Source organism: Anomaloglossus baeobatrachus, chromosome 4, assembly GCF_048569485.1.
Source record: "Anomaloglossus baeobatrachus isolate aAnoBae1 chromosome 4, aAnoBae1.hap1, whole genome shotgun sequence".
In the NCBI taxonomy this organism is placed as follows: Eukaryota; Metazoa; Chordata; class Amphibia; order Anura; family Aromobatidae; genus Anomaloglossus; species Anomaloglossus baeobatrachus.
The window spans coordinates 222,382,633-222,408,790 of record NC_134356.1 but is presented as its reverse complement, the minus strand read 5'-3'; the positions used below and the strand labels follow the sequence as shown (position 1 = coordinate 222,408,790).

Below are 26,158 nucleotides of genomic sequence, written 5' to 3'. Positions count from 1 at the left end.
TTGGTCTTAAAATATACAAAATGTATCAGCCAGCATTTACCACTGTAATAAATCTGGTGATTTTTTAAGGTGTCATGTGTAAGTTTGTGCTGTCTAAGGATTGGATAGTATTAATAAATATGCCGTAGTAATTCTGGGTCTGCAGTCTGATACTGTCTTCTGTGGATTATACATATTGACCATGTAGTATGTGCTGCAGCTATAATCATGAGCATGCTCATGTATCCATACATTACACTGGCATGTAACTAAAGCAAATGACTGACTGCTATGGCTGAAACAATTCCCATCAAGGGTTCACGCAAGTGAGCAGGAGTGGCACGTCAAAGCCACTGTATGATCCAGTATAAGGCAATGATATAGACATTATAACCACCCCCTCATCATTGTGACGTAATGCTTTACTCACAGTAACCTCTATCAGCTCTTGAATTTATAGGTGCTAATAGTCTTTTTGTTACAGAAAACGGAAATGAAAGCCAAGCTTTGGAAGCCGTCCAGCTTTTCCTAAGATTGCTCATGCCACAAGCAAGAGAGGAGTTCCGTCGTTTAATTATTTTCCTGGCGACCGCTTCTGAAGCTGATGCCTACCGGCTGCAGAAGCAGGTATGATAATCTGGACCTCACCAATTCCTGCTATAGTTGGACACATCTAGATATCAAGCTCGTTGGCTATTCTTTGGCTTCCTAGAGAACAAACATAGCCCTTTGACTGGTGATCATTGGCTCTGTCCCTTCACTTGATCAAAACATCTGACAGGTACACATTAAATTAAAAAAAAATGCTAGAGTGCAGTGCACATTGCTAATCACACATGATAGACTGTAACATAATGATAAAATAGGTTTCCTGTTATAAAAAAAAATAAAGTAGGGGGGCACAACATGAGCCTCAGGTGCCACATGTGGCCCGCTGTACTGTTTTGTGCGACATCCATCTTTTTGTATAAAGTAGTTTCCATGTCAGAAGGAAGAAGAGTAGTGCACTGCTCAGGAGTAGGAAAGCACGAATACAGCATCTGGATCCCCCACACATCAGGACACTTGGGTTCAGTGACCCATGCACTCTAAAAGGCATATGGTAGAGAGGTGGTTTATGGGAATGGTAAAATGAGCCGACAACTACAACACCCATTATATTCAATGGAGAGAGTTAGACATGTAGGTTATCCTCCTCTGTACAGCAATGATTGGGGGAGAAGAGGACCCCATTCTCCAGATATGCAGGAATCTTGGTAGTTGAACCTTCATTTCATTGACCCATGTATAGCATATACGTTTGATATGCCATAAACCTCTCAAAAGGTAATACCCCTTTTAGTTTTATTGTAGTCCTTAGAAGCAGTTAAATGTGGCAATGTTGCCCTTGGACCAGAAATGGTTGTGCACTTCTGATGTAAAGGGATATTCGGTAGATATTTTATTGCCCATCCGCAGGATAGATGATAACTTTTGATGGTGGGGATTTCGAGTCTCGACTGCTGGGACAACCCAATGATTACCAGAATAGGCAACTTTATTTTCCTTCATTAGAATAGATTGAGTGGTGGTTAAGCACTGACCATCTGTTCCCTATGGGACTGCTAGAGAAAGCCAAATCCAATAGAAAATCAATGGCAATGGCGTACGGGTTGAACAGGCACACGGCCGCTCCACTCTAAGGCTATATTCAGTATTTTGCATCAGTAGTTGTAAGCCAAAACCATGAGTGGAAGAAACAGTCTAGAAGAAAAGTATGATAGAAACACGTCACTATGTCTGCATTTACTACCCACTCCTGATTTGTCTTACAAATACCAAGATAAACAAACTGACCGTGTCCTTAAAATAAGTGTCTAGCTCTGGCGATTGATTGGGGGGGGGGGGGGTGCAGACCTTCACTGATCTAACAGTTATTACCAATCCAATGGATATGCAATAACTTTTCACCGAAAGTTCCAAGAGCTGTTCTGGGAATGTAATACCTGGTGTGTTCTAAAGCGATGTGTATTCAATAGGACCAAATACCAAGTCGGATGCTCCTCCAATACTTTTTTTAAATGTGGAGGCAGCATCTTTATTGTAAGCCACTGTTTTTTGTTTTTTGTTTTTTTTTTTCAGTTTGATAACAAAGTAATGGTGTTAAAGACATTCACAAAAGTCATAGTTCACAACCCAACGGTATCAAGAGGACAAAGTGAACAATTCACTATGTTTCTACTGGATCATTCAAGTGACCTCTTCAAGGTAAGGGAATTTAGGATTGTATATATAGCCCTTTGTTACAAAACCAGAAATGTGTTTATATTGAATAAGCTAATTTCATGTAGCAGCACTAATTAGAGGACAGGGGTGTCCTACTGAAACACTGTCTTTACGTACACTTCACAGGGACTGTGGATTTTCTTATAAGCGCTTCTATATAAAGTGCCACTCACACATTTGTATTGTTTGGGAAATAATTTTAGCTGTTCCCTTTACAAAATGACAAAATCTGATCTTTTTTTTTTTTCTTTTTTTACATTAAATATTTTTCTCTGGTATACAAATGCAACATTACCTTAGAGACATATTGAGGACCATAATCTCCAAGGTGGTTGTCCACTAGGTACTCCGACAACCCCCTTCTCAATTGCCATGTTTGCAACCATTAAAATAAAACTTATACGCCCCTTTAGTGCTGACACGGTTCCAGCTTTGCTCTCGGGGCCAAAATGAGGTTCTGACGTCCTGAGCCCAATAACAAGCAACTTTTCTCTACCCGTCTTCAGACATGAGTAATTAACAGGAAATGAGCGTCTAGCCGAAGCTCTCACTTCCTGTTGATTACTTACAGTGTATGTCAGAAAGCGGGGAGAGAAGCTGGTACTGATTGGACGTGGGGCTCGCGTGACATAACCTCTCATGAGCCTCAAAAACATGAGTGCTGAAACCATGCCAGTACAGAAGGTAACAAAGCTTTTTTTTTTTTTTTTTTATGAGGGCAAATGTGGGGAATGAGAAGGGGTTGTCCAAGTAATGGACAAGCCCTTTAACGTCCTCATCATACTTGGTGCTAGGTATTTCCACAATATCTTGCTGACTAGTGCACGTTATTATTAGGGTGCCAACCTCCGCGGCAAGGTAGGGTGAGACGGTAGGGACGACGGTAGGGCCCTTCAGGTTTACCGAGATCTTTGCTTATATCACTTTTTTTTTGTCTTTTTCACCTGTTTTTTGGAGTGCTCTCCTCACATCTACTTATTGAGTTTTTAAATATATTAAATTTTAACTAGTGCATATGACATAAATGTCATGAAAATCTCATTCATGTCAGCATCGGGGTTTTCAAGTGTGAAGGGGGCTCAGGAGCTGAGCTCTCTCCACACACGGTAGATGCCGGCTATCTTACATAGCTGGCATCTGACTCTAACCTCAGTGTCCATAGCGGAGCGCCAGTCACTGCTATTAACCGTGTAGATTCTGCTGTCTAACCGATCTAAACTGAGTGGTTGCTGGTGTGCACAGTTTAAAAAAATATTGATATGCAATTTTAGTATCCTCCATAATTATACTTACCTGGAGAATCCTAATGCACTGTCAGTCTTTTTATACAATGCATCCCTTAAAAAACGTCAGAATTGCAATTTTTTTTTTCACCATTTCATCCCACTTGGATTTTTTTTTCCTGTTGTAAATATATTGTGTGCTAAAATGAAAGGTGTCACTCAAAACTATAACTGGTCTCGCAAATAACCCCCCCCCCCCCCCATACAGCTATGTCGAAAGGTAAATTAAAAAAAAAAAAGTTACTGCTCTTAAAAGGAGAGGGAAAAAATAATCCAGCAAAAAACGTCCAGTCTTTAATAGGTTAAGCATTACAATAGCCTCAAAATTATTCAAACCCCCACCCACCGGCCCCCATTGCAAATTGGGTGTATTAGCAAAATTTACAAACTTTCCATTGTTTTTTATTCTTATTTCATTGGTTTATTGCAATGCAAATATCTCAACACAACTAATGTAACGAGTGGTTTCTCTAAATTCAGCACAAAATGCCTCTTCTATAAGTACTGCAGTCTTTTAACCTCTTCATGCCAAGTGTCTATAGTACTTAGTGGACCTCCCTTGGATTGTTATGACCTGCTGCAAATATGATCTATAGACCTCAGCTTTTCTGAGGAATTTGAGCACATTCCTCTTCGGCAATAACCTGCAGTTCATTAATATGCTTGGGTTGTCAAGAGACTAATCCAAAAAATTAAAGTAGCGTCATAATCTTACACCGCTCCTCTGCCTCCCGGCTTCCATGGGTGTTGTGGTGAACTGTGATTAAAGTTGTCCTCATTAGTCCGCGGATTCACGTGGACCTGCTGCCAGGAGAATCCCGTTGAACACAATCTTATCAACCCACAATGGACGAAGGAAGCTGATGGTAAAATCTCCGTGGATCATCCACACATGGGGCTGCCATGGTGGACGCCGAACCAGGTAGACTCCATTCCTCCACATCTGAGCGACGTTTGGGGGTGACACCTCCTTTCTACATGACTCTACGGACTGATGAAGACCCCTTCTGTCACAGGACACCGTATGTATAATTATCGTATATGAGAATTTACATTACATCCTAATAAAGAACAGCTCAGTGCTTTTGTTTGGAGCAATTGGCACATTGAAAGTATCGTTTCAACACTTTACAAGCTGTTTTCCCACTGCATTAAATCAGGATATTTTGGATGGAGGGCAGTTTATCAAATACGTTGAATATGTGCAATATGCTGTGCATGGAAAAATCTGTTACTCACTTTCCTGGAGAACGGAGAAATATATTTGAGCTATGGATTTTCCTATTTGTTCCTCAGAAGTTGAATTGATCACAAAAAGAATTTTTCACAAAGAAGAATCCGGCGATTTTTGACGGTTTCCTTCATTATTTTTTTTTATTTTTTTTTTTTTTAATCAGTAATGCTGCCAGAATCTGGTGTCTGGCTCTGCATCGTATTTGCAGCCGGTTATAACAGCCAGAATGTGCTCTAAGTGATAAAAAATGCTTGTCATGAAGGGGTTAAATAATTCTGCGATTGCAGTAGTCATTAAAAGTGACATTTTGTATTCAATCTGGTGGAGAGTTCACTTGTTATTAGTTGTGCTGAGGTATTGAAGTTATTCTTGCTTCGTTTATTTTTCGTAATTAGCAGAAAGTTTTTTTAACCTTTGCTTATTAATCTAATTTGCTATGGCGGTTGAATAATTTTGATGTATATTTATACAGTAGAGACCAAAAGTTTGGACACACCTTTTCATTCAAAGAGTTTTCTTTATTTTTATGACTCTGAAAATTGTAGATTCACATTGAAGGCATCAAAGCTATGAATTAACACATGTGGAATGAAATACTTAACAAAAAGTGTGAAACAACTGAAAATATGTCTTATATTCTAGGTTCTTCAAAGTAGCCACCTTTTGCTTTGATTAATGTTTTGCACACTCTTGGCATTCTCTTGATGAGCTTCAAGAGGTAGTCACCGGAAATGGTTTTCACTTCACAGATGTGCCCTGTCAGGTTTGATAAGTGGGATTTCTTTCCTTATAAATGGTGTTGGGACCATCAGTTGTGTTGTGCAGAAGTCTGGTGGATACACAGCTGATAGCCTAACAGTCTATTCAGTAGGACTATGTGCCCACGGGAGCTTGCTTCTGCAGATTTTGCCGCGGAAAACATGAGGATTTTCCAGATAAATCCGTAGGTTTCAGCAAGTACAGACACTCCCCATGTTATCCTATGGGACATGGGGAGTGTCTGTCCACGCTGCGGAATGTGTGACTGCAGAACATGCTGCGGATGTCCCGCAGCCGCACATAACTGCATGTCCATTACTCCTGCGGATTTACCTGCGGAAATCCCGTCTCTCCACTATGGAGATAGAGACTCCTGCCTTGGTCACATACTTACCTGCCTTGATAGCAGACACCCGAGTCAGGACAGCGGTGGAGCTAGGAGCAGGAAGGAGGAGGTGAGCGGGGCCTGCATGAGCTCCAGTCATGTGACAGCCAGAGCTAGTTCAGGCCCGCCCACCTTCTCCTGCACAGTGCAGACGCTGACAGACACAGCCGGAGAGAAGTGCTGCATGATGGAGGTAAGTATGAACTCCCCAATCACTCAGCACTTGTTCTGCATTGAGGATGCAGTGCCGAAGCCATGGTACTGTATCCTCAATGCAGAATGACCGCAGCATATCCGCAGGATATTCCGCAGCATGGAAACAGACAAAGTTGTGTTGCGGATTTCTGGGAGCTCCTGTGGAATGTTCTGCGGATATATATGGAGAGAAGGTATGCACACCAGTGACTATGCACGGGGAATACATGTAATAGCAGAAACTGCTGTGTGAATACTGGCCTGAAAAATACAATAGCTACATGCAAAAATGAAAAAATGAGTGGAATCTGCATAAAGGGGGCTTTACACGCTACGACATCGCTAATGCGAAGTCGTTGGGATCACGGAATTGGTGACGCACATCCGGCCGCATTAGCGATGCCGTTGCGTGTGACACCTATGAGTGATTTTGCATCGTCGCAAAATCGCTCATCGGCGACATGGGGGTCCATTCTCAAATATCGTTACTGCAGCAGTAACGAAGTTGTTCCTCGTTCCTGCGGCAGCACACATCGCTCCGTGTGACACCGCAGGAACGAGGAACGTCTCCTTACCTGCCTCCCGGCCACAATGCGGAAGGAAGGAGGTGGGCGGGATGTTACGTCCCGCTCATCTCCGCCCCTCCGCTTCTATTGGGCGGCGGTTCAGTGACGCAGCTGTGACGTTGCTGTGACGCTTAACGAACCACCCCCTTACAAAGGAGGCGGTTTGCCAGTCACAGCGACGTCGCCGGGCAGGTAAGTAGTGTGACGGGTCTGGGCGATGTTGTGCGGCACGGGCAGCGATTTGCCCGTGTCGCACAACAGATGGGGGCGTGTACCCACGCTAACGATATCGGTACCGATATCGCAGCGTGTAAAGCGGCCTTAACTGCCATGAAATATGAATAATAATTTTTGCATGTAGCTATTGTATTTTTCAGGCCAGTATTCACACAGCAGGTTCTGCTATTACATGTATTCCCCTTACATAGTCACTGGTGTGCATACCTTCTCTCCATATAGTGATGTTTTTTTAGGTTTATGCACCCAGTTCAGACATAGAATGGTGTTCCAAACGTTATTTCTTTATTTGTCTTGCGGATATAACCGCAGGACACTCCCCATGTGGGCACATAGCCTTAGAATTTGTATTATGGCAAGAAAAAAAGCAGCTAAGTAAAGAAAAATGAGTGGCCATCATTACTTTAAGAAATTAAAGTTAGTCAGTGCGAAAAATTGGGAAAACTTTGAAAGTGCAAAAACCATGAAACTCTACAAAGAAACTGGCTCACATGAGGACCGCCCCAGGAAAGGAAGACCATGAGTCACCTCTGCTTCGGAGGATAAGTTTTTCCGAGTCACCAGCCTCAGAAATCGCAGGTTAACAGCAGCTCGGATTAGAGACCAGGTCAATACCACACAGAGTTCTAGCAGCAGACACATCTCTAGAACAACTGTTAAGAGGAGACTTTGTGCAGCAGGCATTCATGGTAAAATAGCTGCTAGGAAACCACTGCTAAGGACAGGCAAGAAGCAGAAGAGACTTGTTTGGGCTAAAGAACACAAGGAATGGACATTAGACCAGTGGAAATCTGTGCTGTGGTCTGATGAGTCCAAATTTGAGATCTTTGGATCCAACCACCGTGTCTTTGTACGACGCAGAAAAGGTGAAAGGATGGTCTCTACATGCCTGGTTCCCACCGTGAAGCATGGAGGAGAAGGTGTGATAGTGTGGGGGTGCTTTGCTGGTGACACTGTTGGGGATTTATTCAAAATTGAAGGCATACTGAACCAGTATGGCTACCACAGCATCTTGCAGCGACATGCTGTTCCATCCGGTTTGCGTTTAGTTGGACCATTTATTTTTCAACAGGAGAATGACCCCAAACACACCTCCAGGCTGTGTAAAGGCTATTTGACTAAGAAGGAGAGTGATGGGATGCTACGCCAGATGACCTGGCCTCCACAGTCACCAGACCTGAACCCAATCGAGATGGTTTTGGGTGAGCTAGACCACAGAGTGAAGGCAAAAGGGCCAACAAGTGCTAAGCATCTCTGGGAACTCCTTCAAGACTGTTGGAAGACCATTTCCAGTGACTACCTCTTGAAGCTCATCAAGAGAATGCCAAGAGTGTGCAAAGCAGTAATCAAAGCAAAAGGTGGCTACTTTGCAGAACCTAGAATATAAGACATATATTTTCAGTTGTTTCACACTTTTTTGTTGTATTTCATTCCACATGTGTTAATTCATAGTTTTGATGCCTTCAATGTGAATCTACAATTTTCAGAATCATGAAAATAAAGAAAACACACTGAGGTGTGTCCAAACTTTTGGTCTGTACTGTATGTGTATAAATTAAAGTTACATGTATTTACAATCAATTTTATAAAAAAAACACTTTTTTTTTTAATTTTACGTCTGGAGTGGTGCTTTTAAATTTAAGGTCCTTGACCCTTGTCTTATATTCGCCCTCTGCAATCTTCATCTTCTATCACCGCTGCTCCAGACGGTTTCCAGCAGTTTGTGATCTGCCGGCAGCTCCAATGTTTGATGGAGGCAGAGGTCACTCTTCAGTGCAAGTAGATGTAGAAACTTGGCACTCAAGATAAATGTGAATAGTGGTGTTTTATTGAGAAGAACTTGTAGGACCAGCACAAGAACAGACATTTCCGTCAAAGACCTTCATCAGTGTGCGTGCAGAGGGTCCTCAGAACATATAGCATCTGGCGTAGTCGGGTATTACGCGGTATCCACCGCTATCTACTGTATGTGGCCTCATTCTGGCTCTCATAGACTTGCATTGAGAGCTTGCGACATCATTTCTCACGTCCTGCCACAAGAAGTTGAGATCACAAGATGGCACCACTAGACCGGTGCCACATCAGTAAAATATTTGAGTCTAATTCTAAGGACATGCACCTTAGATCAAAAACAACCCTTCAGTGCGGAGAAAAACAAATTGCTGGAATGGTGCTTTGCTTTCATTAAAGGGAATCGGTCAGCAGGTTTTAGCTATTTGATATTAGAGAAGCATAATACAGGGCAAGAGAGCTGGATTTCAGCGATGTGTCACTTATTAGGCTGTGTACTGTGTTTTTTTTCAGCAGGAGATTCTTACTAGAGGACTAGGTCTCACGTACAAGCCAGCCAGGCTAGTCCTTATTATCCCCACCACAGACTGGCAGCTTTCTGACAAGGCCAGTGTACACAGGGAGCTGGTAATCAGGATTATGAGTGGAGTTATACACCGCTCCGCATTTTGACCTCTGTTCTAATAAAACTGTACCAACAGTCCACTAAGTGACAGCACCGGAATCTGACTCTCCGTCCCTACATCATGCTGCTCTCAGATTATATAGGGAAAAAAAACCTGCTAACAGATTTACTTTAAGGGATCGCTTGAGTGTTTCCTTCTAGTGGGATATTTAGAAGACTGTATTGTGCAGGACTTTTATAACAATGAAACTGCCTTTTGTATGATGCAGACTCCCATGGAGCTACTTGACCTTGTAAGCACGAAGCTAAGGAGCCTGCAGAATGGAGGCGACCCAGATGACTTTTCAGGTATTTACCGTAACTCTTTTACAAGTAGCGAAGGATAAAGTCTCTAGCATTTTATACTTGTTGGGGTTTAGTGCCTGAAGAATTGGATCTATTCGAGGCTGTGCAAATATCTAGTGTTACCTTTACATATGTATCTGACCTTGCTTTACTACTGCCATGGTTAAATGAATTGTTAAATGTGAATTTATTAAGATATTTTAGAGGAAATAGTATCTTTCTTGCTTTCATGTATCCTGTAATTGCCCACTCACTGCCTGCTATTTCTCTAAGGGCTCGCTCACACTGGCGTATAATACGGAGGTGTGCAATGCGAGAATACATGGCATGGCCCTTTGACCTATGATGCAGACCAGATCTGCAAGGTTTTTCCGCCGCTCTAATCGGACTGAGGAAAAAAAGGCAGCATGATGCTATTTACCGCATATATTGGACGAGGCTTACCAATGCAAGTCAATGGGTGCCAGAAAAAAAAAGATGGTACACGACGGACCATGCGTGTGGCATACGAGGGTGTTTAGCATGGTTTAAAATAAGTAAATATGAAGGAAAAAAAGTGTGGGGTCCCCCCTTATTTTTGATAATTAGCAAAGGTAAAGCATAACATCCAGGAACTAGAAAAAAAATGTGGATTAGTCTGCACTGCTGTAGATAAACTCAAAATTTAGGAGCTTTTCCTGATAAAATGGGGTTGACTTCGAAACGCGTTGAAATAAACCACTGTCATTTACACTTCTATGGATTGGAATTACTCTATCTACAGCAGGGCAGACTAATCCACATTTTTCCACTGGTTCCTTTTATGTTATCTTCATACCTATGGATCTTTCGGCAGCTGTATAAGTGCTTAATACTGGTTGTCTGTCACACAGCCTTACAAGGTGAGCGGCCAGCTATGGTACTACATTAGCTCATGTTTGGGTGAGACCCCATTTGGCTTGGATATCCACAGAATTATTTTCAAAGGTAAAGCGGGCTGATGTTATCAGACTGGGAAGGTCCATGGTTATTGGTCCTACCCAGACTAAAAATACCAGCCAGCAGCTGTCCCAGAAGTGGCACATCACATTAGATGCACCAATTCTGGCACTTCGCCTTCCCAATTTACCCTGTGGCACTCCGGGGTAATGGCTTTTGGGGTTGATGTTACCTGTGTAATGTCAGCTGGCATCAAGCCCTGGTGTTAGTAATAGAGTGGTGTCTATTATACACCCTCATTTCTAATCCAGTAAGTATAAAGACAGAAAAACATACACAACAAAAACTCAATTAAAAAAAAAAAACACTCCCCGACTTTCTCCCTGGTTCACCAATTTATTAAAAAAACACAAAACAAAAAAAGGCCATGCAGGTCTGAAGTAGTTCCTTAGAGATGTGTTTAAAAAAATAAATAAATAAATAAAAAAAACAGATGCCATTCGATGTCATACAGACACACCCTTGCATGACAAAAGGTTACCCATAAGGATTCCACTCATCCAACTCTTCAGCAGCAGAATGGGACAGAATTTTTCCACGGCAGTGTGAGCATGCCTTAAATGTTCGTAAATCTCTTTTAAGGGGTGTCAGTTATAGCTCTTTTCCAATCTATACCAGTGATTCCCATTACACACACACACACACACACACACACACACACACACACACACACACACACACTTTGAGAGCCACGTTTAGCTCTGAAATAGTGGTGAGCCAAACTGAGCTTCCCTTTACCATGTATAATGACAGCCAAAGCTTCCCCACACAAAGCACACTGAGGACTTGAGTGCCCTCCCTATGGGCAGTATACTTTAATCCAGTGGTTCCGACCTTACCCCTAGTTGGTATTCTCGCATCAAGCATGCTGAACTCTCCACTCAATTCCGTAGAGTTTCAAGCATCACTAACCGGCAACATCGACTATATCAATAGTGAAATATTTCAGCTACAGATCACATTGCACATTATTCAAAGATTACTGATTTTAGATACAAAAACAATATAGACTTAATACTCACCCCAGGTGCTAATGTCTGCTTTTAGCAGTATATTTCCCTTTGATCCATGAGACGCTGCAAGGAGCAAATTCAGTGTGTAAAAATATGCAAGCTGTGCCCTCAAATGTGCATTTCTAATTAATGAAGAATTTTTGAAAGCTTGGTGCTTTCATTATTAACCTGTTTACCATATTTATTCTCTACTCCAAAAACATACTGATAGAGAACTTAGATTGTGAGCCCCAATGGGGACAGTGTTGTCAATGTATGTAAAGTACTGTGGAATTACTAGCACTATTGAAATGAATAAATATTATTATTATTATTATTATTATTATTATCATTATCATTATATTCTTGTCACCCCGCACAGTATATGCACATTCAGATCTGGTCATTTGTGCGGAGCTACAACCCCTGGCAAAAATGGACTCACCTGGCTCTGAGGATGTTCATTCAGTTGTTTACTTTTGTTTAAAAAAAAAAAAAGCAGATCACAGACATGGCACAAAACTAATGTCATTTTAATTGGCAACTTTCTGACTTTAAGAAATACTAAAAAAAAAATCCTGAAAACCTAATGTGGTAGCCAGTAACGATTACTTTTCAAGACCAAACTGGGGATAAATTATAGAATCACCCTGTAAATTTTCATTCCCAAAACTAACACCTGCATCAAATAAGATCTGCTCGTTAGTCTGCATCTAAAAAGGAGTGATCACACCTTGGAGAGCTGCTGCACCAAGTGGACGGACATGAATCATGGCTCCAACACGAGAGATGTTAATTGAAGCAAAGGAAAGGATTATCAAACTCTTTAAAAGAGGGTAAATCATCATGCAATGTTGCAAAAGATGTTGGTTGTTCACAGTCAACTGTGTCTAAAATCTGGACCAAATACAAACATGGGAAGATTGTTAAAGGCAAACATACTGGTAGACCAAGGAAGACATCAAAGCGTCAAGACAGGAAACTTAAAGCAATATATCGCCAAAACAGGAAATGCACAACAAAACAAATGAGGAACGAATGGGAGGAAACTGGAGTCAATGTCTGTGACCGAACTGTAAGAAACCGCCTAAAGGAAATGGGATTTACATACAGAAAAGCTAAACAAAAGCCATCATTAACATCTAAACAGAAAAAACAAGGTTACAATGGGCTAAGGAAAAGCAATCCTGGACTGTAGATGACTGGATGAAAGTCATATTCAGTGATGAATTGCGAATTTGCATTGGGCAAGATGATGATGCTGGAACTTTTGTTTAGTGTTGTTCCACTGAAATTTATAAAGATGACTGCCTGAAGAGAACATGTAAATTTCCACAGTCATTGATGATATGGGGCTGCATGTAAGGTAAATGAACTGGGGAGATGGCTGTCATTACATCTTCAATAAATGCCCAAGTTTACATTGAAATTTTGGACACTTTTCTTATCCCATCAATTGAAAGAATATTTGGGGATGATGAAATCATTTATCAAGATGATAATGCATCCTGCCATAGAGAAAAAACTGTGAAAACATTTCTTGAAAGAAGACACATAAGGTCAATGTCATGGCCTGCAAATAGTCCGGATCTCAATCCAATCGAAAATCTTTGGTGGAAGTTGAAGAAAATGGTCCATGACAAGGCTCCAGCCTGCAAAGCTGATATGGCAATCAGAGAAAGTTGGAGCCAGATTGATGGAGTACTATTTGTCACTCATTCAGTCCATGCCTCAGTGATTGCAAGCTGTTATAAAAGCCAGATGTGGTGCAACAAAATACTAGTGATGTATTTGGAGTGGGGTTTTTTTAATTGTTTTTCATGATTCCATCATTTTTTCCTCATAATTGAGTGATTCTATAATTTTTCCCCGTTTTGATCTTGAAAAGTAAGTTAGTGGCTAGCACATTGTTTTCATGATTTTTTTTTTTTTAGTGTTTCTTAAAGCCAGAAAGTCGCCATTTGAAATGACTTTAGTTTTGTGCCATGTCTGTGATCTGCTTTTTTTTTTACTTTTTTTAAACAAAAGTAAACGAATGAACATCCTCAGAGCCAGGTGATTCCATAATTTTTGCCAGAGGTTGTACTCACGAAAGTCAGAAACCTTCTCTTCCTATATTGTGTTCGCTAAACCTGGAGTTAACATACTGAGCTGTCAGATGGCAGCAAGTCACAAATTATAGGCATGCAAGCCACTTGTCTCTGGAGCCACAGGTTGGGGCCTGCTGCTGTACATCAGAGTAAAGGCAAACACATTAATGAAAACCTGCCTAAACCATTATTGGTGTAAGTGCATGTAACCTGTCTTGTGTAATTCTTCAATGGAACCAATAGCTATGCTTCCAACAAACGCAGAGCTTGGTATATACAATACATAACTAAAACCGCTCCAAATAATTATGTAGGTTTCAATTAGTACTGCACATTTACGTGTGCCTTCTTCAGCTCTTAATGCCGTAAAAAAAGGGGTCCCAGATATCCGTTACTTTTGTATGCTTTCTGAAAGCAAAAAGATTAGAGTATCTACAGGAGACCCAATATTCACCGCCATGGGGTGCACTGCAGGTACTGTACATGTGCAGCCGTCTAGCAAGGAATTGTGACTATAAATCTGCTAGTTTTTATGTTAATTGATATATGAAATGTCTATTTTCCGCACTCCACCAACAGGCTTTACGTTTTGTCAACGGTTAACCATTAAAGAATATGAAGCCCAGAGGTATGATCTCACAAAAAGAGAAATTCGGCAGTTGCTAACGATGGTGGATGGGAGTTCTGCTATACCTGAGAAGAAAAAGAAGAAACTCATGAAAGAATTCCAGAAGTATCACCCCTCAGCCTCCTGCAATTAAATTCACTAATCTGCTTTGATCGAATGATCCTTTGCACTATTAGTAGGTGGGTTTGTGCCCACTTCTGTGGCTAGGTTTTCTATCTACATAAAAATGTGATCATGTTTTGGACATGTTTCTACATCCTTGTAATACATGACCAATGCATTTCTCTCTTCAGTTGGAAAGTACTCAATTACTGGAGCACTTCCCATCTACCAAGCATTAAGCTCTTTACTAGAGACTTGCCATGTGTTTTGTTTCTATAGAGTGAACTTTGTTCCTATACTGATAATTGCTGTGTCGCACTTTGTACTGTGTGTAACTACTGATACGGGAACTCGTCACTTACACAGTGGAGGCAGATATATAAAATGGCTTATCATTTGTGATGAGTGAGCACTACTATGCTCAGGGGCTTTGTACTCGTAATGAGCAGTTGGACGCTCGGATGGGAACAACTCAAGTACCGAGTATAATGAAATTCAATGAGGGACTTGAGCATATTTTTTTTTCTTTCTGGAAATCTTCCAGAAAAATATTCGAGTCCCTCATTGAGTTCCATTATTCTCAGTACTTGAGTCGTTCCCATCCGAGTGTCCAACTGCTCGTTACGTGTACCAAGCACCCGAGCATGGTAGTCCTCACTCATCACCACTCGTACTGAGCATGGTCGGGTTCCGTTATCCCTTTAGAAACCAGGGACATCACTAAGTAGGCTGCTGTTCTTACGGTCAGCAGGTAATGGGCTGATGTGGTAAGACCAGTCTGACTGCCTTCACTACAGATAAGTATTGTCTGTGATTTATTAATATTACAAATGTGAAATACAGTAGATCTTCAATATAATTAACCGTCCATTCCTGCAAATCCATGACTGTGTATGTTGTAAATGCAGATCACTTACCCTTAAGGTCTTGCAATGTTTTTAAAAGCTTCACTAGGCTGCCATGGCAATGAACCGGCACACCACAAACTAAAATGATGTGTTGACTACTGTTAATATAGTACATCTAGCATCTACTCCAGAAGAGTGGACATCTCTCCTGAGTTGCGTTTTTCCACTTCCTCCTTCCTTTTTATGGTGAAAAAGCGTCTCAAAAAAATGCAGCGTTTTTCCAATTCAATCAGGAAAAAATAAAGCAATTGTGTATATGAGCTTTCTGAAATCATAACTTTTTGCTGGTACTGTATATAGCAACTTTTACTTTGCATAAAAAAGCAGCAAAATAAATGCTACAAAAACACAACGTGCGAATATAGCCTGAAGTAGGCGTTCAGGCTAAGAAAAAAACTTAGAAGTTTTCTTCCAGAGACTCTGGAATACCTGACAGTGGGTTGTGTCTTTTTCCGAAGTTCTATTCCATTAAAATTAATCTGATTAGATGGCAATGGCACACACAACCCGCGCACATGAGTGGTGCTGATTTTGGAAGAGGGAAGCCTTGAAATTCTAAACTTGTACCACCCACTTCACAAGCAATAGAAGCAATAGCACTATGTTGCTCTGTGACACTGAAGACTGATGTTTAACAGAACAGATGTGTCAAAGCTGCTTTCTAAGACCATTTTTTCTGAATTTTATGTTCTATACAGTCATGGGTAAAACTGTTGGCACCCTTGAAATTGTTCCAGAAAATGAAGTATTTCTCCCAAAAAATGATTGCAATTATATGTTTTGTCATACATTGATTATTTTGTGTGTATTGGAACAACACAAGAAAAAAAAAAAAAAGAGAAAAAGGTTTGGACATAATTTTACACAAACCCCACAAAATGGTCCGGACAAAAATGCAATATTTGGTTGCACCTATTTTGTAATAATTGCAATTAATCGCATCCTATAATCAGCAACAAACTTCTTACACCTCTCATCTGGAATTTTGGACCACTCTTCTTTTGCAAACTGCTCCAGGTCTCTCATATTTGAAGGATGCCATCTCGCAACAGCAAGTGTAGGATTTATCCACCGGTGTTCAATGGGATTTAGATCTGGACTCACTTCTGGACACTTCAGAACTCTCCAGTGCTTTGTTTCCATCTATTTCTGGGTGGTTTTTGAAGTATGTTTGGGGGTCATTGTCCTGCTGGAAGACCCATGACGCAAACCCAGCTTTCCAACGCTGGGCACTACAATGTAACCCAAAATCCTTTGGTAATCTTCAGATTTCATGATGCCTTGCACAGTCAAGACACCTAGTGCCAGAGGTTGCAAAACATCTTAGTACCTACAGTCATACATGGTGGAGATTCACTGTTCTTTTTGTTTGTAGGACTTGTTCCATCTTCAGGAAACAGAGCATTTTGGTAAATCACATCATTCTACAATTTTGGTTTCATCTGTCCACAAGACACTTTCCCAGAAGGATTTTGGCTTATGTACTTTTTGGCATACTAAAGTCTCTAGCTTTTATGTATTTGTGTCAGCCAAGGAGTCCTCCTGGGTCTCCTCCTCTTTCATTTTATTAAAATCTCAACAGATAGTTTGCGCTTACACTGCTGCACCCTGAGCCTGGAGGTCACTTGAATTTCTTTGAAACTTGGTTGGACCTGTTTATCTACCATCTGGACAATCCTGAGCTGCAAACGTTAATCAATTTTGCTATGCCATCCCCTCCCAGGGAGATTAGCTACAACGCCATGGGTTCTTAACGTCTAGATTATATGGGGCACTGTGGACAAAGGAACATCTAGATCTCTGGAACTGGACTTGTAACCTTGAACTTGTTGATTTTTTTTCAATAATTTTGGTTCTCAAGTCCTTAGGCCCTGTGCGCACTAGAAATTGAAATTTTCTTAAGAAAATTCTGCACCCTCTGAAAGATTATTGCACCTACGGTCAAAAAACGCATGTGGTTTTACCGCGGATTGGTACATCTTTTTTTTATGCATTCAATGCAATAAAGCACATTGAAGAAAAAAAAACCCCTCTTACCGCTTGTGAGGCCGTGAAGTTCTCGCGAGCGTTAATGTGTTGACATTACTGACTGAGAAATGACCTGGAGATTCCTCTGCAGCCTCGTAACGGGGCTGCATTGAGTACTATGTGTCAGACACCACTGAATCAGTATGCAAGCGTCGTGGAACCTCATGTGGATTATGCCAGAGTTGTGTGTTTTGGATGGGTTAATAAAGTAGTGAAAGAGGGGGAATTTTTGTTTTATTTCAAATAAAGGATTTTTTTCAGTGTGTGTATTTACTTTACTTACAGATTAATCATAGAAGGTGTTTCATAGATGATTAACCTAGGACTTAATGGCAGCTATGGGCTGCCATTAACTCCTTATTACCCCGATCGCCACCGCATCACAGCAATTGGGAAGAGCCGGTAACACACCGGGACTGTCGCATAATAGATGCGACATTCTCGGGGCAGCTGCGGGCTGATATTCTTGGCTAAGGGGGGGATGGCATTAACCCTGGCCCTTGCCCTCCCCAAACTGAGAATACTGGGCCGCCGCTGTGTGCTTACCTTGGCTGAACGGTAAAAATATGGCAGAGCCCACGGCTTTTTTTTTTCCTTTTATTTTTAATATGTACATTTGATTTCTATGTGCATTTTATATGTATGTGTATGTGTGTGAGTGTGATCTGTGTTTACTCTCTGCCCAACTTCCTCTTCCTGTCATAAGGACATCACTTCGCTGCAAAACATAGGTTAGTGATGAATATTATGTCCCGAAAAATGCAACATACCGCGGGAATAGCGCAGGAAAACGCAATGAAACGCACACAATTTGCTACCTGCGTTATTCCCTGCGGTATTTCATGATTACATTACAATCAATGGGGTAACATACCGTAGGTACCTGTAGAAAAGAAGTGACATGCTCATTAATTCCGCAGCAAAACCTGTTGGTGAAAAAAACGCAGTGCGCACAGCACTTTTTTTTTTTTTTTTTTTTTTTTAAACCATAGGTTTTGCTGGGGAAGGACTGCAAAAAGGTAATGAACATTTTCTGCAGCAAAACATGCAGTGAAACCTACCTAAAAAAAAAATGCACCGTGCACACAGGGCCGCCCTGTGCGCACTAGAAAAAGGAATTTTCTTAAAATTCCGGAGGCTCAGTAAGGTTTCCGCACCTGCGGGAAAATACCGCACCGAAATCTGCATCCAAATCCGCATGTGGTTTGTTTGCCTTTTGCTGCGGATTTGTTGCGGAAATGCCGCAGCCAGCGTTGGACTGGCTACTGGAGGAATCTCCAGTAATACCAGGCCTGGCCGCGGCTACCTGCACTGAACTCTGGAGCTCCCACCTGAGCTCTGGAGTGTAGCCTAGACTAAACTGCGATCGCCGAGTGATTGATTCCCCGGCGATTGCTGTTTAGTTCAGGCCGGACTGATCTCCGGAGCTCAGGTGGCAGCCAGGAGTACAGCCCGGCCTCTCTACAGCTGTTACCTGAGCTTCGGAGATCAGCCCGGCCTGAACTAAACTGCAATCGCCGGAGAATCAATCACTTGGCGCTGCAGTTTAGTCTACGTTGCACTCCAGTGCTCAGGTGACAGCTCCGGAATTCAGTGCAGGTAACTGAATCTAGGCCTAGCATTACTGGAGATTCCTCGGGTAGCCAGTCCCGCAGCTACCTGCAGAAAAGAATTGACATGCAATTGTTTTTGCTGCTGGAATTCCGCAGCAAAACATGCAGCTGTCAAAATCCGCCTAGTGCGCACTTTCCCCCCCCCCCCCATAGGATTTGCTAGTGAATCACTGCAGAGATGTTATGAACATTTTCTGCAGCGAAATATGCAGCAAATCGGTGGGAAATTCCGTCTAGTGCGCACAGGGCCTTAGAGAAAAGAACTGTCTTTCTGTTCTCCATGCTTACTGTGGCACACACAGACACACAATGCAAAGATTGATTAAAGGGAACCAAACATCAGCATTTTCATATAGAAGGTGCAGCCAGTGCAGTACTGGCACTATCAGGCACAGGCTGTACATACCATTAGTGGGCAGCTTGGATGTGTAGGCTGTGAAATCCAAGTTTATAAAGTTTGAAAATTCATCATGTTTTTGATTAACGTGCGCACCTCTGCTGCTAATATCCGGGCGGGTTATGCACGTGGATTCCCGCACCCCGCCGCCTGTTCCTCCCTCCCTCCCTCCCTGTGGCTGTATGTAAATTTCTAATCTTCAGTTACATGGCGTCGGAGTTAGCGCCTGCGCATACCGCTCATCTCCGGCGCCATGTTTCTGAAGCCCACAGTATTATTGTGGATGAGAGGGCAGTGCATGCGCCTTCGCTTCTTCAGATCTGGACTGGAAAACAGCTGATCTTACCGATTAGCTGCAGCAGACGATATCGTAGGAGACGTCTGCTGCAGCTAATTGGGGTAAGATCAGCTGTTCTCCAGTCCTGTTGTGACTGCGCGCTCTCCCGCGGTCACAACAGATCTGAAGAAGCGAAGGCGCATGCACCGCCCTCTCATGCACAATAATACTGTGGGCTTCAGAAACACAGCGCCGGAGATGAGCGCTATGCGCAGGCGCTAACTCTGATGCCTTGTAACTGAGAAATTTACATACGGCCAGAGAGAGGGAGGAGCAGGGGGGCGGGAATCCACGTGCATAACCCGCCCAGATATTCGCAGCAGAGGTGCACACGTCAATTAAAAACATTGATAACTTTATAAAGTTGGATTTCACAGCCTAAACACCCGAGCTGCCCCCTGATGGTATGTACACAATGTGCCTGATAGTGCCAGTACTGCACTGGCTGCACCTTATATAGGAAAATGCTGATGTTTGGTTCCCTTTTAAACGTCTCCCCACTTTATTTCGTTTCAGGTGATATTGCCCACATTGAAACAAATTCACCTGTGGCAAGTAACAAACATGTGATGCTCATTCAAAGATGTTTACCCACAATTTTCTAAAGGTGTCAACAATTTTGAAATACTAATTTGGGGGGGGGGGGGGGTTTGTGTGAAATTGTGTCCAATTTGCTCCTTTTCTTTTGTGTTGTTCTCATACACACAAACATGTGTAGGACATAACTTAACTTAATTTCAGGGTGCTAACACTGTCAGCCATACTATACTAATTTATTCTGCCTTTTAGTATAAAAGAGGCTATGCAAATGTCATAGTCTTATATAGAAATTCCTCTTTATGGGATAAGTGCAAATAATTTTGTATGTGTAGATCTTTGATAATATAAATTTTTGTTTTTTTATTTCTTATGATAAATTAAAGGGAGATAGGTTTTATGCAGAACACTGATACTTGAATGGTGATGAGGGAATACAGTCCTAATAGGGGATATGGATCTGGCCTTTCCATATATCACAAATAAGTAGTCCACTAAAAGCGCCATCAAAAGTAGCTGTTCTGGAGCCAACACAATTTCACCTCCTGATAGCGATAGGCTTTATTATTGCTAGTGTTATCAGAAGACAACTGACCTGGAATATAGATATATATGTCAGTTACCAGAATGTTAGCACTTATTCATAGTTCTAATTTAATGGTTGATAGATTTCTCAGCACCATATCATAGCTGTCATTTGGTAACAATCAATAACCACAGCTATTGATAAACTGTTAACTGCATTGTATACACCGGTGTACAGCGGAGAAGTCAAAAAACTGAGGAGCCCGTGGGAGCACGGGGGGTGTATAGGCAGAAGGGGAGGGGCTTTACACTTTTAGTGTAATAATTTGTGCGGCCTCCGGAGGCATAGCCTATACACCCAATTGTCTGGGTCTCCCAATGGAGCGACAAAGAAAGTCAATTTTTTTAGGAGATAAAAACTATTTTGCATTTTTCCTACATACCCAACCAACATTGAGGGTTTTGTTTTTAATAAAATCTGTAATGGGGGGGGGATTATTGTTAATTGAATTTTATATACAAAGTTAACCCATTGTTTTTCCATGGAAAATAAAACTAATTTAATCATGATAATGGGGGGGGTTTTGTTTTTCTGTATGAGTATATGCATCAAAGTAATAAGTCATTAAAGTTTTGTTCTGTACGTGAAAATAAAATTGTCATGTCGATTATTTTGAGAACAGATGTTTGGATTTTTTCATTATCAGTATTTGACAGTTCATTGAGTGATGCTGATGATTTAATATTGGAGTTGGAACTGCTTCAGTGTTTGATCAGTTCCCTCGGAAAACAAAAAAACGCTCATATCTTTTGAGCTTCCTCTTGACTTGTATTGTTAGTAAAGAGCTACTTCTCTGCAGGAAATGCCCAATGCTTCTTTTAGCCGCTTACTTTTTTTGGTGCGGATTTCCATGAAAAAGACACCTGCTTATACCTTGAAGAGAACCAACCAGCAGGATTTTGCTATAAAACGTAAAGGCAGTGCCATACTGTCACTAGGATGCTGAATCCAGGCATATCTGTTGGAAGATGGGATGTTTGGTTGCTGTAACATCTTTGATCAAATTTGAAGAAATGCACATCGGGGAGTGGGGTCCTTTTGTATATATTCCTCCTGCATCTTGTACTACATGCCCTCATTTCTTTAACTATTGCACCACACCAACATTGCTGCTGTTGGTGGCACGTGCGCATTGCCAAAGTAATTAGGTCTTCATTAAAATGACGCCGATATTGCTCTGACACCAGCGGGCTAACACATTGCAAATAATGCAGCTGCGGGCCAGTGGAGACTGTAATTTGTGTCCAACCACATCTATACTTTGGCTGTTTTCGTTGTCAATTGAGCACACACCCTCTGGCTTTCCAGTTCACAGTTGTAGGGCAGCCAAAAACCATTTTATTGTAGGTCTCCAATGTGTGCATACCTACAAATTCAATAGTGAGCAGTGACCAGAGGCAGCCATGATGAGCACAGGTCTGCAAGCCTGATATTGTACTGCTGAAAATTCTGTGGAAAGAATGGGTTGATTCCTGCGCTACCAAAATGTAGAGCCATGGAGAGATAAAATGCAACGTAAACATCTGGCTCTATCAGTTTTGTCATTGCATTTCAAAGCCATGTGAAGATTCTAACAGCAAATATCAGAGATTGAGTATGTTTACGTAGGCGATACGTTTAAAATGGAGTGCGAAACATCAAACCGCTGGGATGTCATATGACTCCGCAATTGTCAGATTAAATAGTTTGTAAAAAGAACAGTTTCTCAAAAACACAAAGAAAACTGGCCAGAAATACTGAATAGGCAAGGACCATGAATAAAATTGCTATGTTTTTGTTAGGTGTAAGTTAATTGGAAAAGTTACAAATAATATTAAAGTCAGGAAGGGAATTGAACCTGTTTCTGCGTATTTTAGTGGTTTGGAGTGGTATGACCTCGGTGAACCACCGTGGAAGAGGTGGTACTGGGATAGCGTTAAAGGGGTTGTCCACTACTTGGACAACCCCTTCTGATTCCCCACATTTGCCCCCATAAATATAAGCCTATACTCGCTACCAGTGTCGGATTGGCTACCGGAGGAACCATCAGCTATTCCAGTCCTGGCTGCAGTTACCTGCATTGAACTCCGGAGCCCTCACCTGAGCTCAGGAGTGCAGCCTGGACTGAACTCAGGGTTTGCAGGACTGAACCATGAGCGCCGACTGATTCCTTGGCGATTGCAGTTCCATTCATGTCACAGCTGTGGACAGGCTGCGCTGAACTCCGGAGCCAGGTGAGAGCTCCGGAGTTCAATCCAGGTAACCGCAGCCAGGACTGGTATTACTGGCAGTTCCTCTGGTAGCCAGTCCGATTCTGCTCACTACCGATGCAGCCACAGTTCCAGTGATGTATAAAAGCAAGTTTATGGGGCCCACATGACATTATGACACTTGAGCTTCGTGACTAATCAGCTCCATCAGACATTTTAACAGGATGTGAGCGTTGCACTGACTTCCTGCTGAAATGTCCAAAGGCGGGGTGAAGGAAGACAGCGCTGATTAGTCATGTGGCCCCTGGGAATGCGACTTTAGACATCACTGGAACCACAGCCACACTGCAGGCGAGTATAGGCTTATTTATTTCTATGGAATAGCAGGGATAGGGAACAAGAGGAATGAGAAGGTGTTGTACAACCAAGTAGTGGACAACCACTTTAATAGAATTGTTTTTCTACTGAAAAGGAATCTATCACCAGGTTTTTGCTACCTCATCTGAGATCAGTATAATGTAGAGACAGAGACCCTGATTCCAGCGATGTATCACTTATTGAGCTGTTTGCTGTCATTTTGATAAAAATCAATTTTCTCTGCTGCAGATCAAGCAGTTACAGAGCTCATGACTATGCTGGACTACCTGGCAGCACGCCAAGCATGTCCTCTAATAAAATCACTGTTTAAATCAGCAGTAGAATATCAAAACTATACCAAGCAGCCCAGTAAGTGACATCGCTGGAATTAGGATCTCTGCCCCTACGTTATGCAGCTATTAGATTAGGTGGCAAAAACCTGGTGACAGATTCCCTTTAACGACAATATTTGCAATTCTTCTGAAATACTGCAAAGGAGTAATTAGTGCTAAATAATAATGAATTTAGAAAGGAGATGGGGGGAGTGATGCTGTCAAGGAGTAAGTGCCATGGAAATAGATGAGTGATGAAAGAATGTCAAAGGGAATGATTGGAGTAGTCTCAAAGCCATAGGAGGAAAAAGGGATTTCCCTTTCAGCTGGACCGAATCTGGGTCAGGTTAAAAAGGAGGGTATTTTACTCAGTTCTGTTGGAGTCCCAGTGCTGCCTGAAGCCGGGGAAAGGGAACTGGCTGAGGTCACCTGAGTGCATGAGAACACTGCTATTCTGGATCTAAGCTGCTAACTATTAAGTGTTACAGTCTATAGTCAAGGGATTTTTTTTCTTACAAGAAATATATATAAAAAAAATTAAAATAAAATATGGAAAGTGTTATTTGATAATGTATATGATAATCACGAAAGTAATAAAATTAACAATCCTTCTAAAAGGCGTTCAATGGATGCAACGGAGGTTGCAAAAAAACATGCACGTGTCTTATCTGTGGTTTGACCTGAAGAAGAAATCTTTACACAAGTTCAAAACATGTTGACAAACTACATCATATTTACTCAAGGATCCGACTATCCATCCACAGTTCTACATTTTGGCAGCACAGGAATCAACCCAAGTCTTTCCTCAATATCTTGGGTCTGATGCAGCCTTCTTTGTGATATGTGGTTGCACAACCAAATCAAGTGAGCAATTTTCTTATCTCCTTCATTCAATTTGTAAGGATAAAGCGGGCTTTACACGCTACAATAAATCTTACGATGTGTCGGCGGGGTTACGTCGTAAGTGACTCACATCCGGCATCGTAAGTAATATTGTAGCGTGTAAAAGCTACGTGCGATTGAACGAAAAACCGTTCATCGCATACACGTCGTTCAAAAGCTAAAAATTGTACATAAGGTTGTTGAATGTTCCCGAGGCAGCACACATCGCTGTGTGTGACACCACGGGAACGATGAACTGCAGCTTACCTGCGTCCCGCAGCTCCCACCGGCAATGCAGAAGGAAGGAGGTGGGCGGGCTGTTTACGTCCCGCTCATCTCTGCCCCTCCGCTTCTATTGGCCGGCTGCCACATGACGCCGAACGTCCCTCCCACTCCAGGAAGTGGATGTTTGCCGCCCACATCGGTCGTATGGAAGGGCAAGTACGTGTGACGGCAATTAAAAGTTTGTGCGACACGGTAAAAAAATTGAACGTGCGTAATTGTACCGTGTAAAGCAGGCTTAAGACCCTATTCCAATCAACCCATTGTACTACTAATGTCAGGCTACTGAGCTGTTCTCACCACTGGAAAAAGGTATTGTTATAGTCCTGCTAGTACAGAGCTGTGCCAGTGACCTCTTTCAGGAATGAGAAGATCGCTGTAGCCTGGCAGTAGTAGTACAGTGTCAGGTTGCACAACCTGTGTTCACCGTAGTGTCCAAAGCTCAACAGTGTACTCATCACCTTGCTGTGTTCAGTCAGTGTTCAGCCTCATTCGCACGTCTGAATGAGGCTTTACTGCTGCGTCTGCAAAGGTCATCAGACGAGACCTTTTTACATATAAAGGTAGAGGCAGTGCTATACTGGCACTAGGATGCTGAATGTAAGCATAGCTTTTGTTGAGAGATTGGTTGTTTTATTTCAGAAACTTGTGCAAGTAAAGTTCCAGCAATGCACTGCTATTTGATTGACAGGTGCAACAGGAAGGGAAAATGTGGGTCAGGTCTTGATATCTATTCACACCCCTGTCTATTTGCCGGCGCAGGAATTAACGTCTATGACAGTGACCGGGGTAGGAAGGCCAGGAGGACAGACTGGTGGGAATTGATAGCAAAAACCCGACCCACATATTCCCACCCCTGTGGCACCTGTCAATCAAGTAGAACTGTATTGCTGGAACTTTACTTGCACATATTTCTGAAATGAAACATCCAATCTCTGAACAAAAGCCATTCTTACATTCAGCACCCTAGTGCCAGTATATAGCACGGCTTTACTTTATATATGAAAATCCTGCTGGTTAGTTCCCTTTAATCCTATCATGTTTGAGGCAGAACCATGTATCTAAGCCAGAGGCAAGGAGTTTTACGATACCGAAGGTCCCCAATACATGTTAGATGAACAATTGTCTGAAGTACCCAATTTCATCCAAACTGGATGACTATCTGGTATCTATTGGGGACTTCTGACAGTTGATGTTGAGAAAGATTAAGAGTTTGGAATTTCTTTTCATTTTCAGAGAAGATAAGTTACTGCCAA

At 42.0% G+C, this 26,158-nt stretch overlaps 1 protein-coding gene across 1 annotated transcript in view; it reads left to right on the top strand.

The window, feature by feature from the left end:
* Positions 1-14,866, top strand: part of DEPDC4 (DEP domain containing 4) — a 38,588-nt gene extending 23,722 nt beyond the window's left edge. Inside the window, 4 exon segments of the mRNA XM_075343431.1 lie at positions 464-606; positions 2,101-2,226; positions 9,589-9,667; positions 14,304-14,866. Coding sequence (XP_075199546.1) covers positions 464-606; positions 2,101-2,226; positions 9,589-9,667; positions 14,304-14,485 — 530 coding nt within the window. The 3' untranslated portion in view covers positions 14,486-14,866.
* Positions 14,867-26,158: the final 11,292 nt, after the last annotated feature.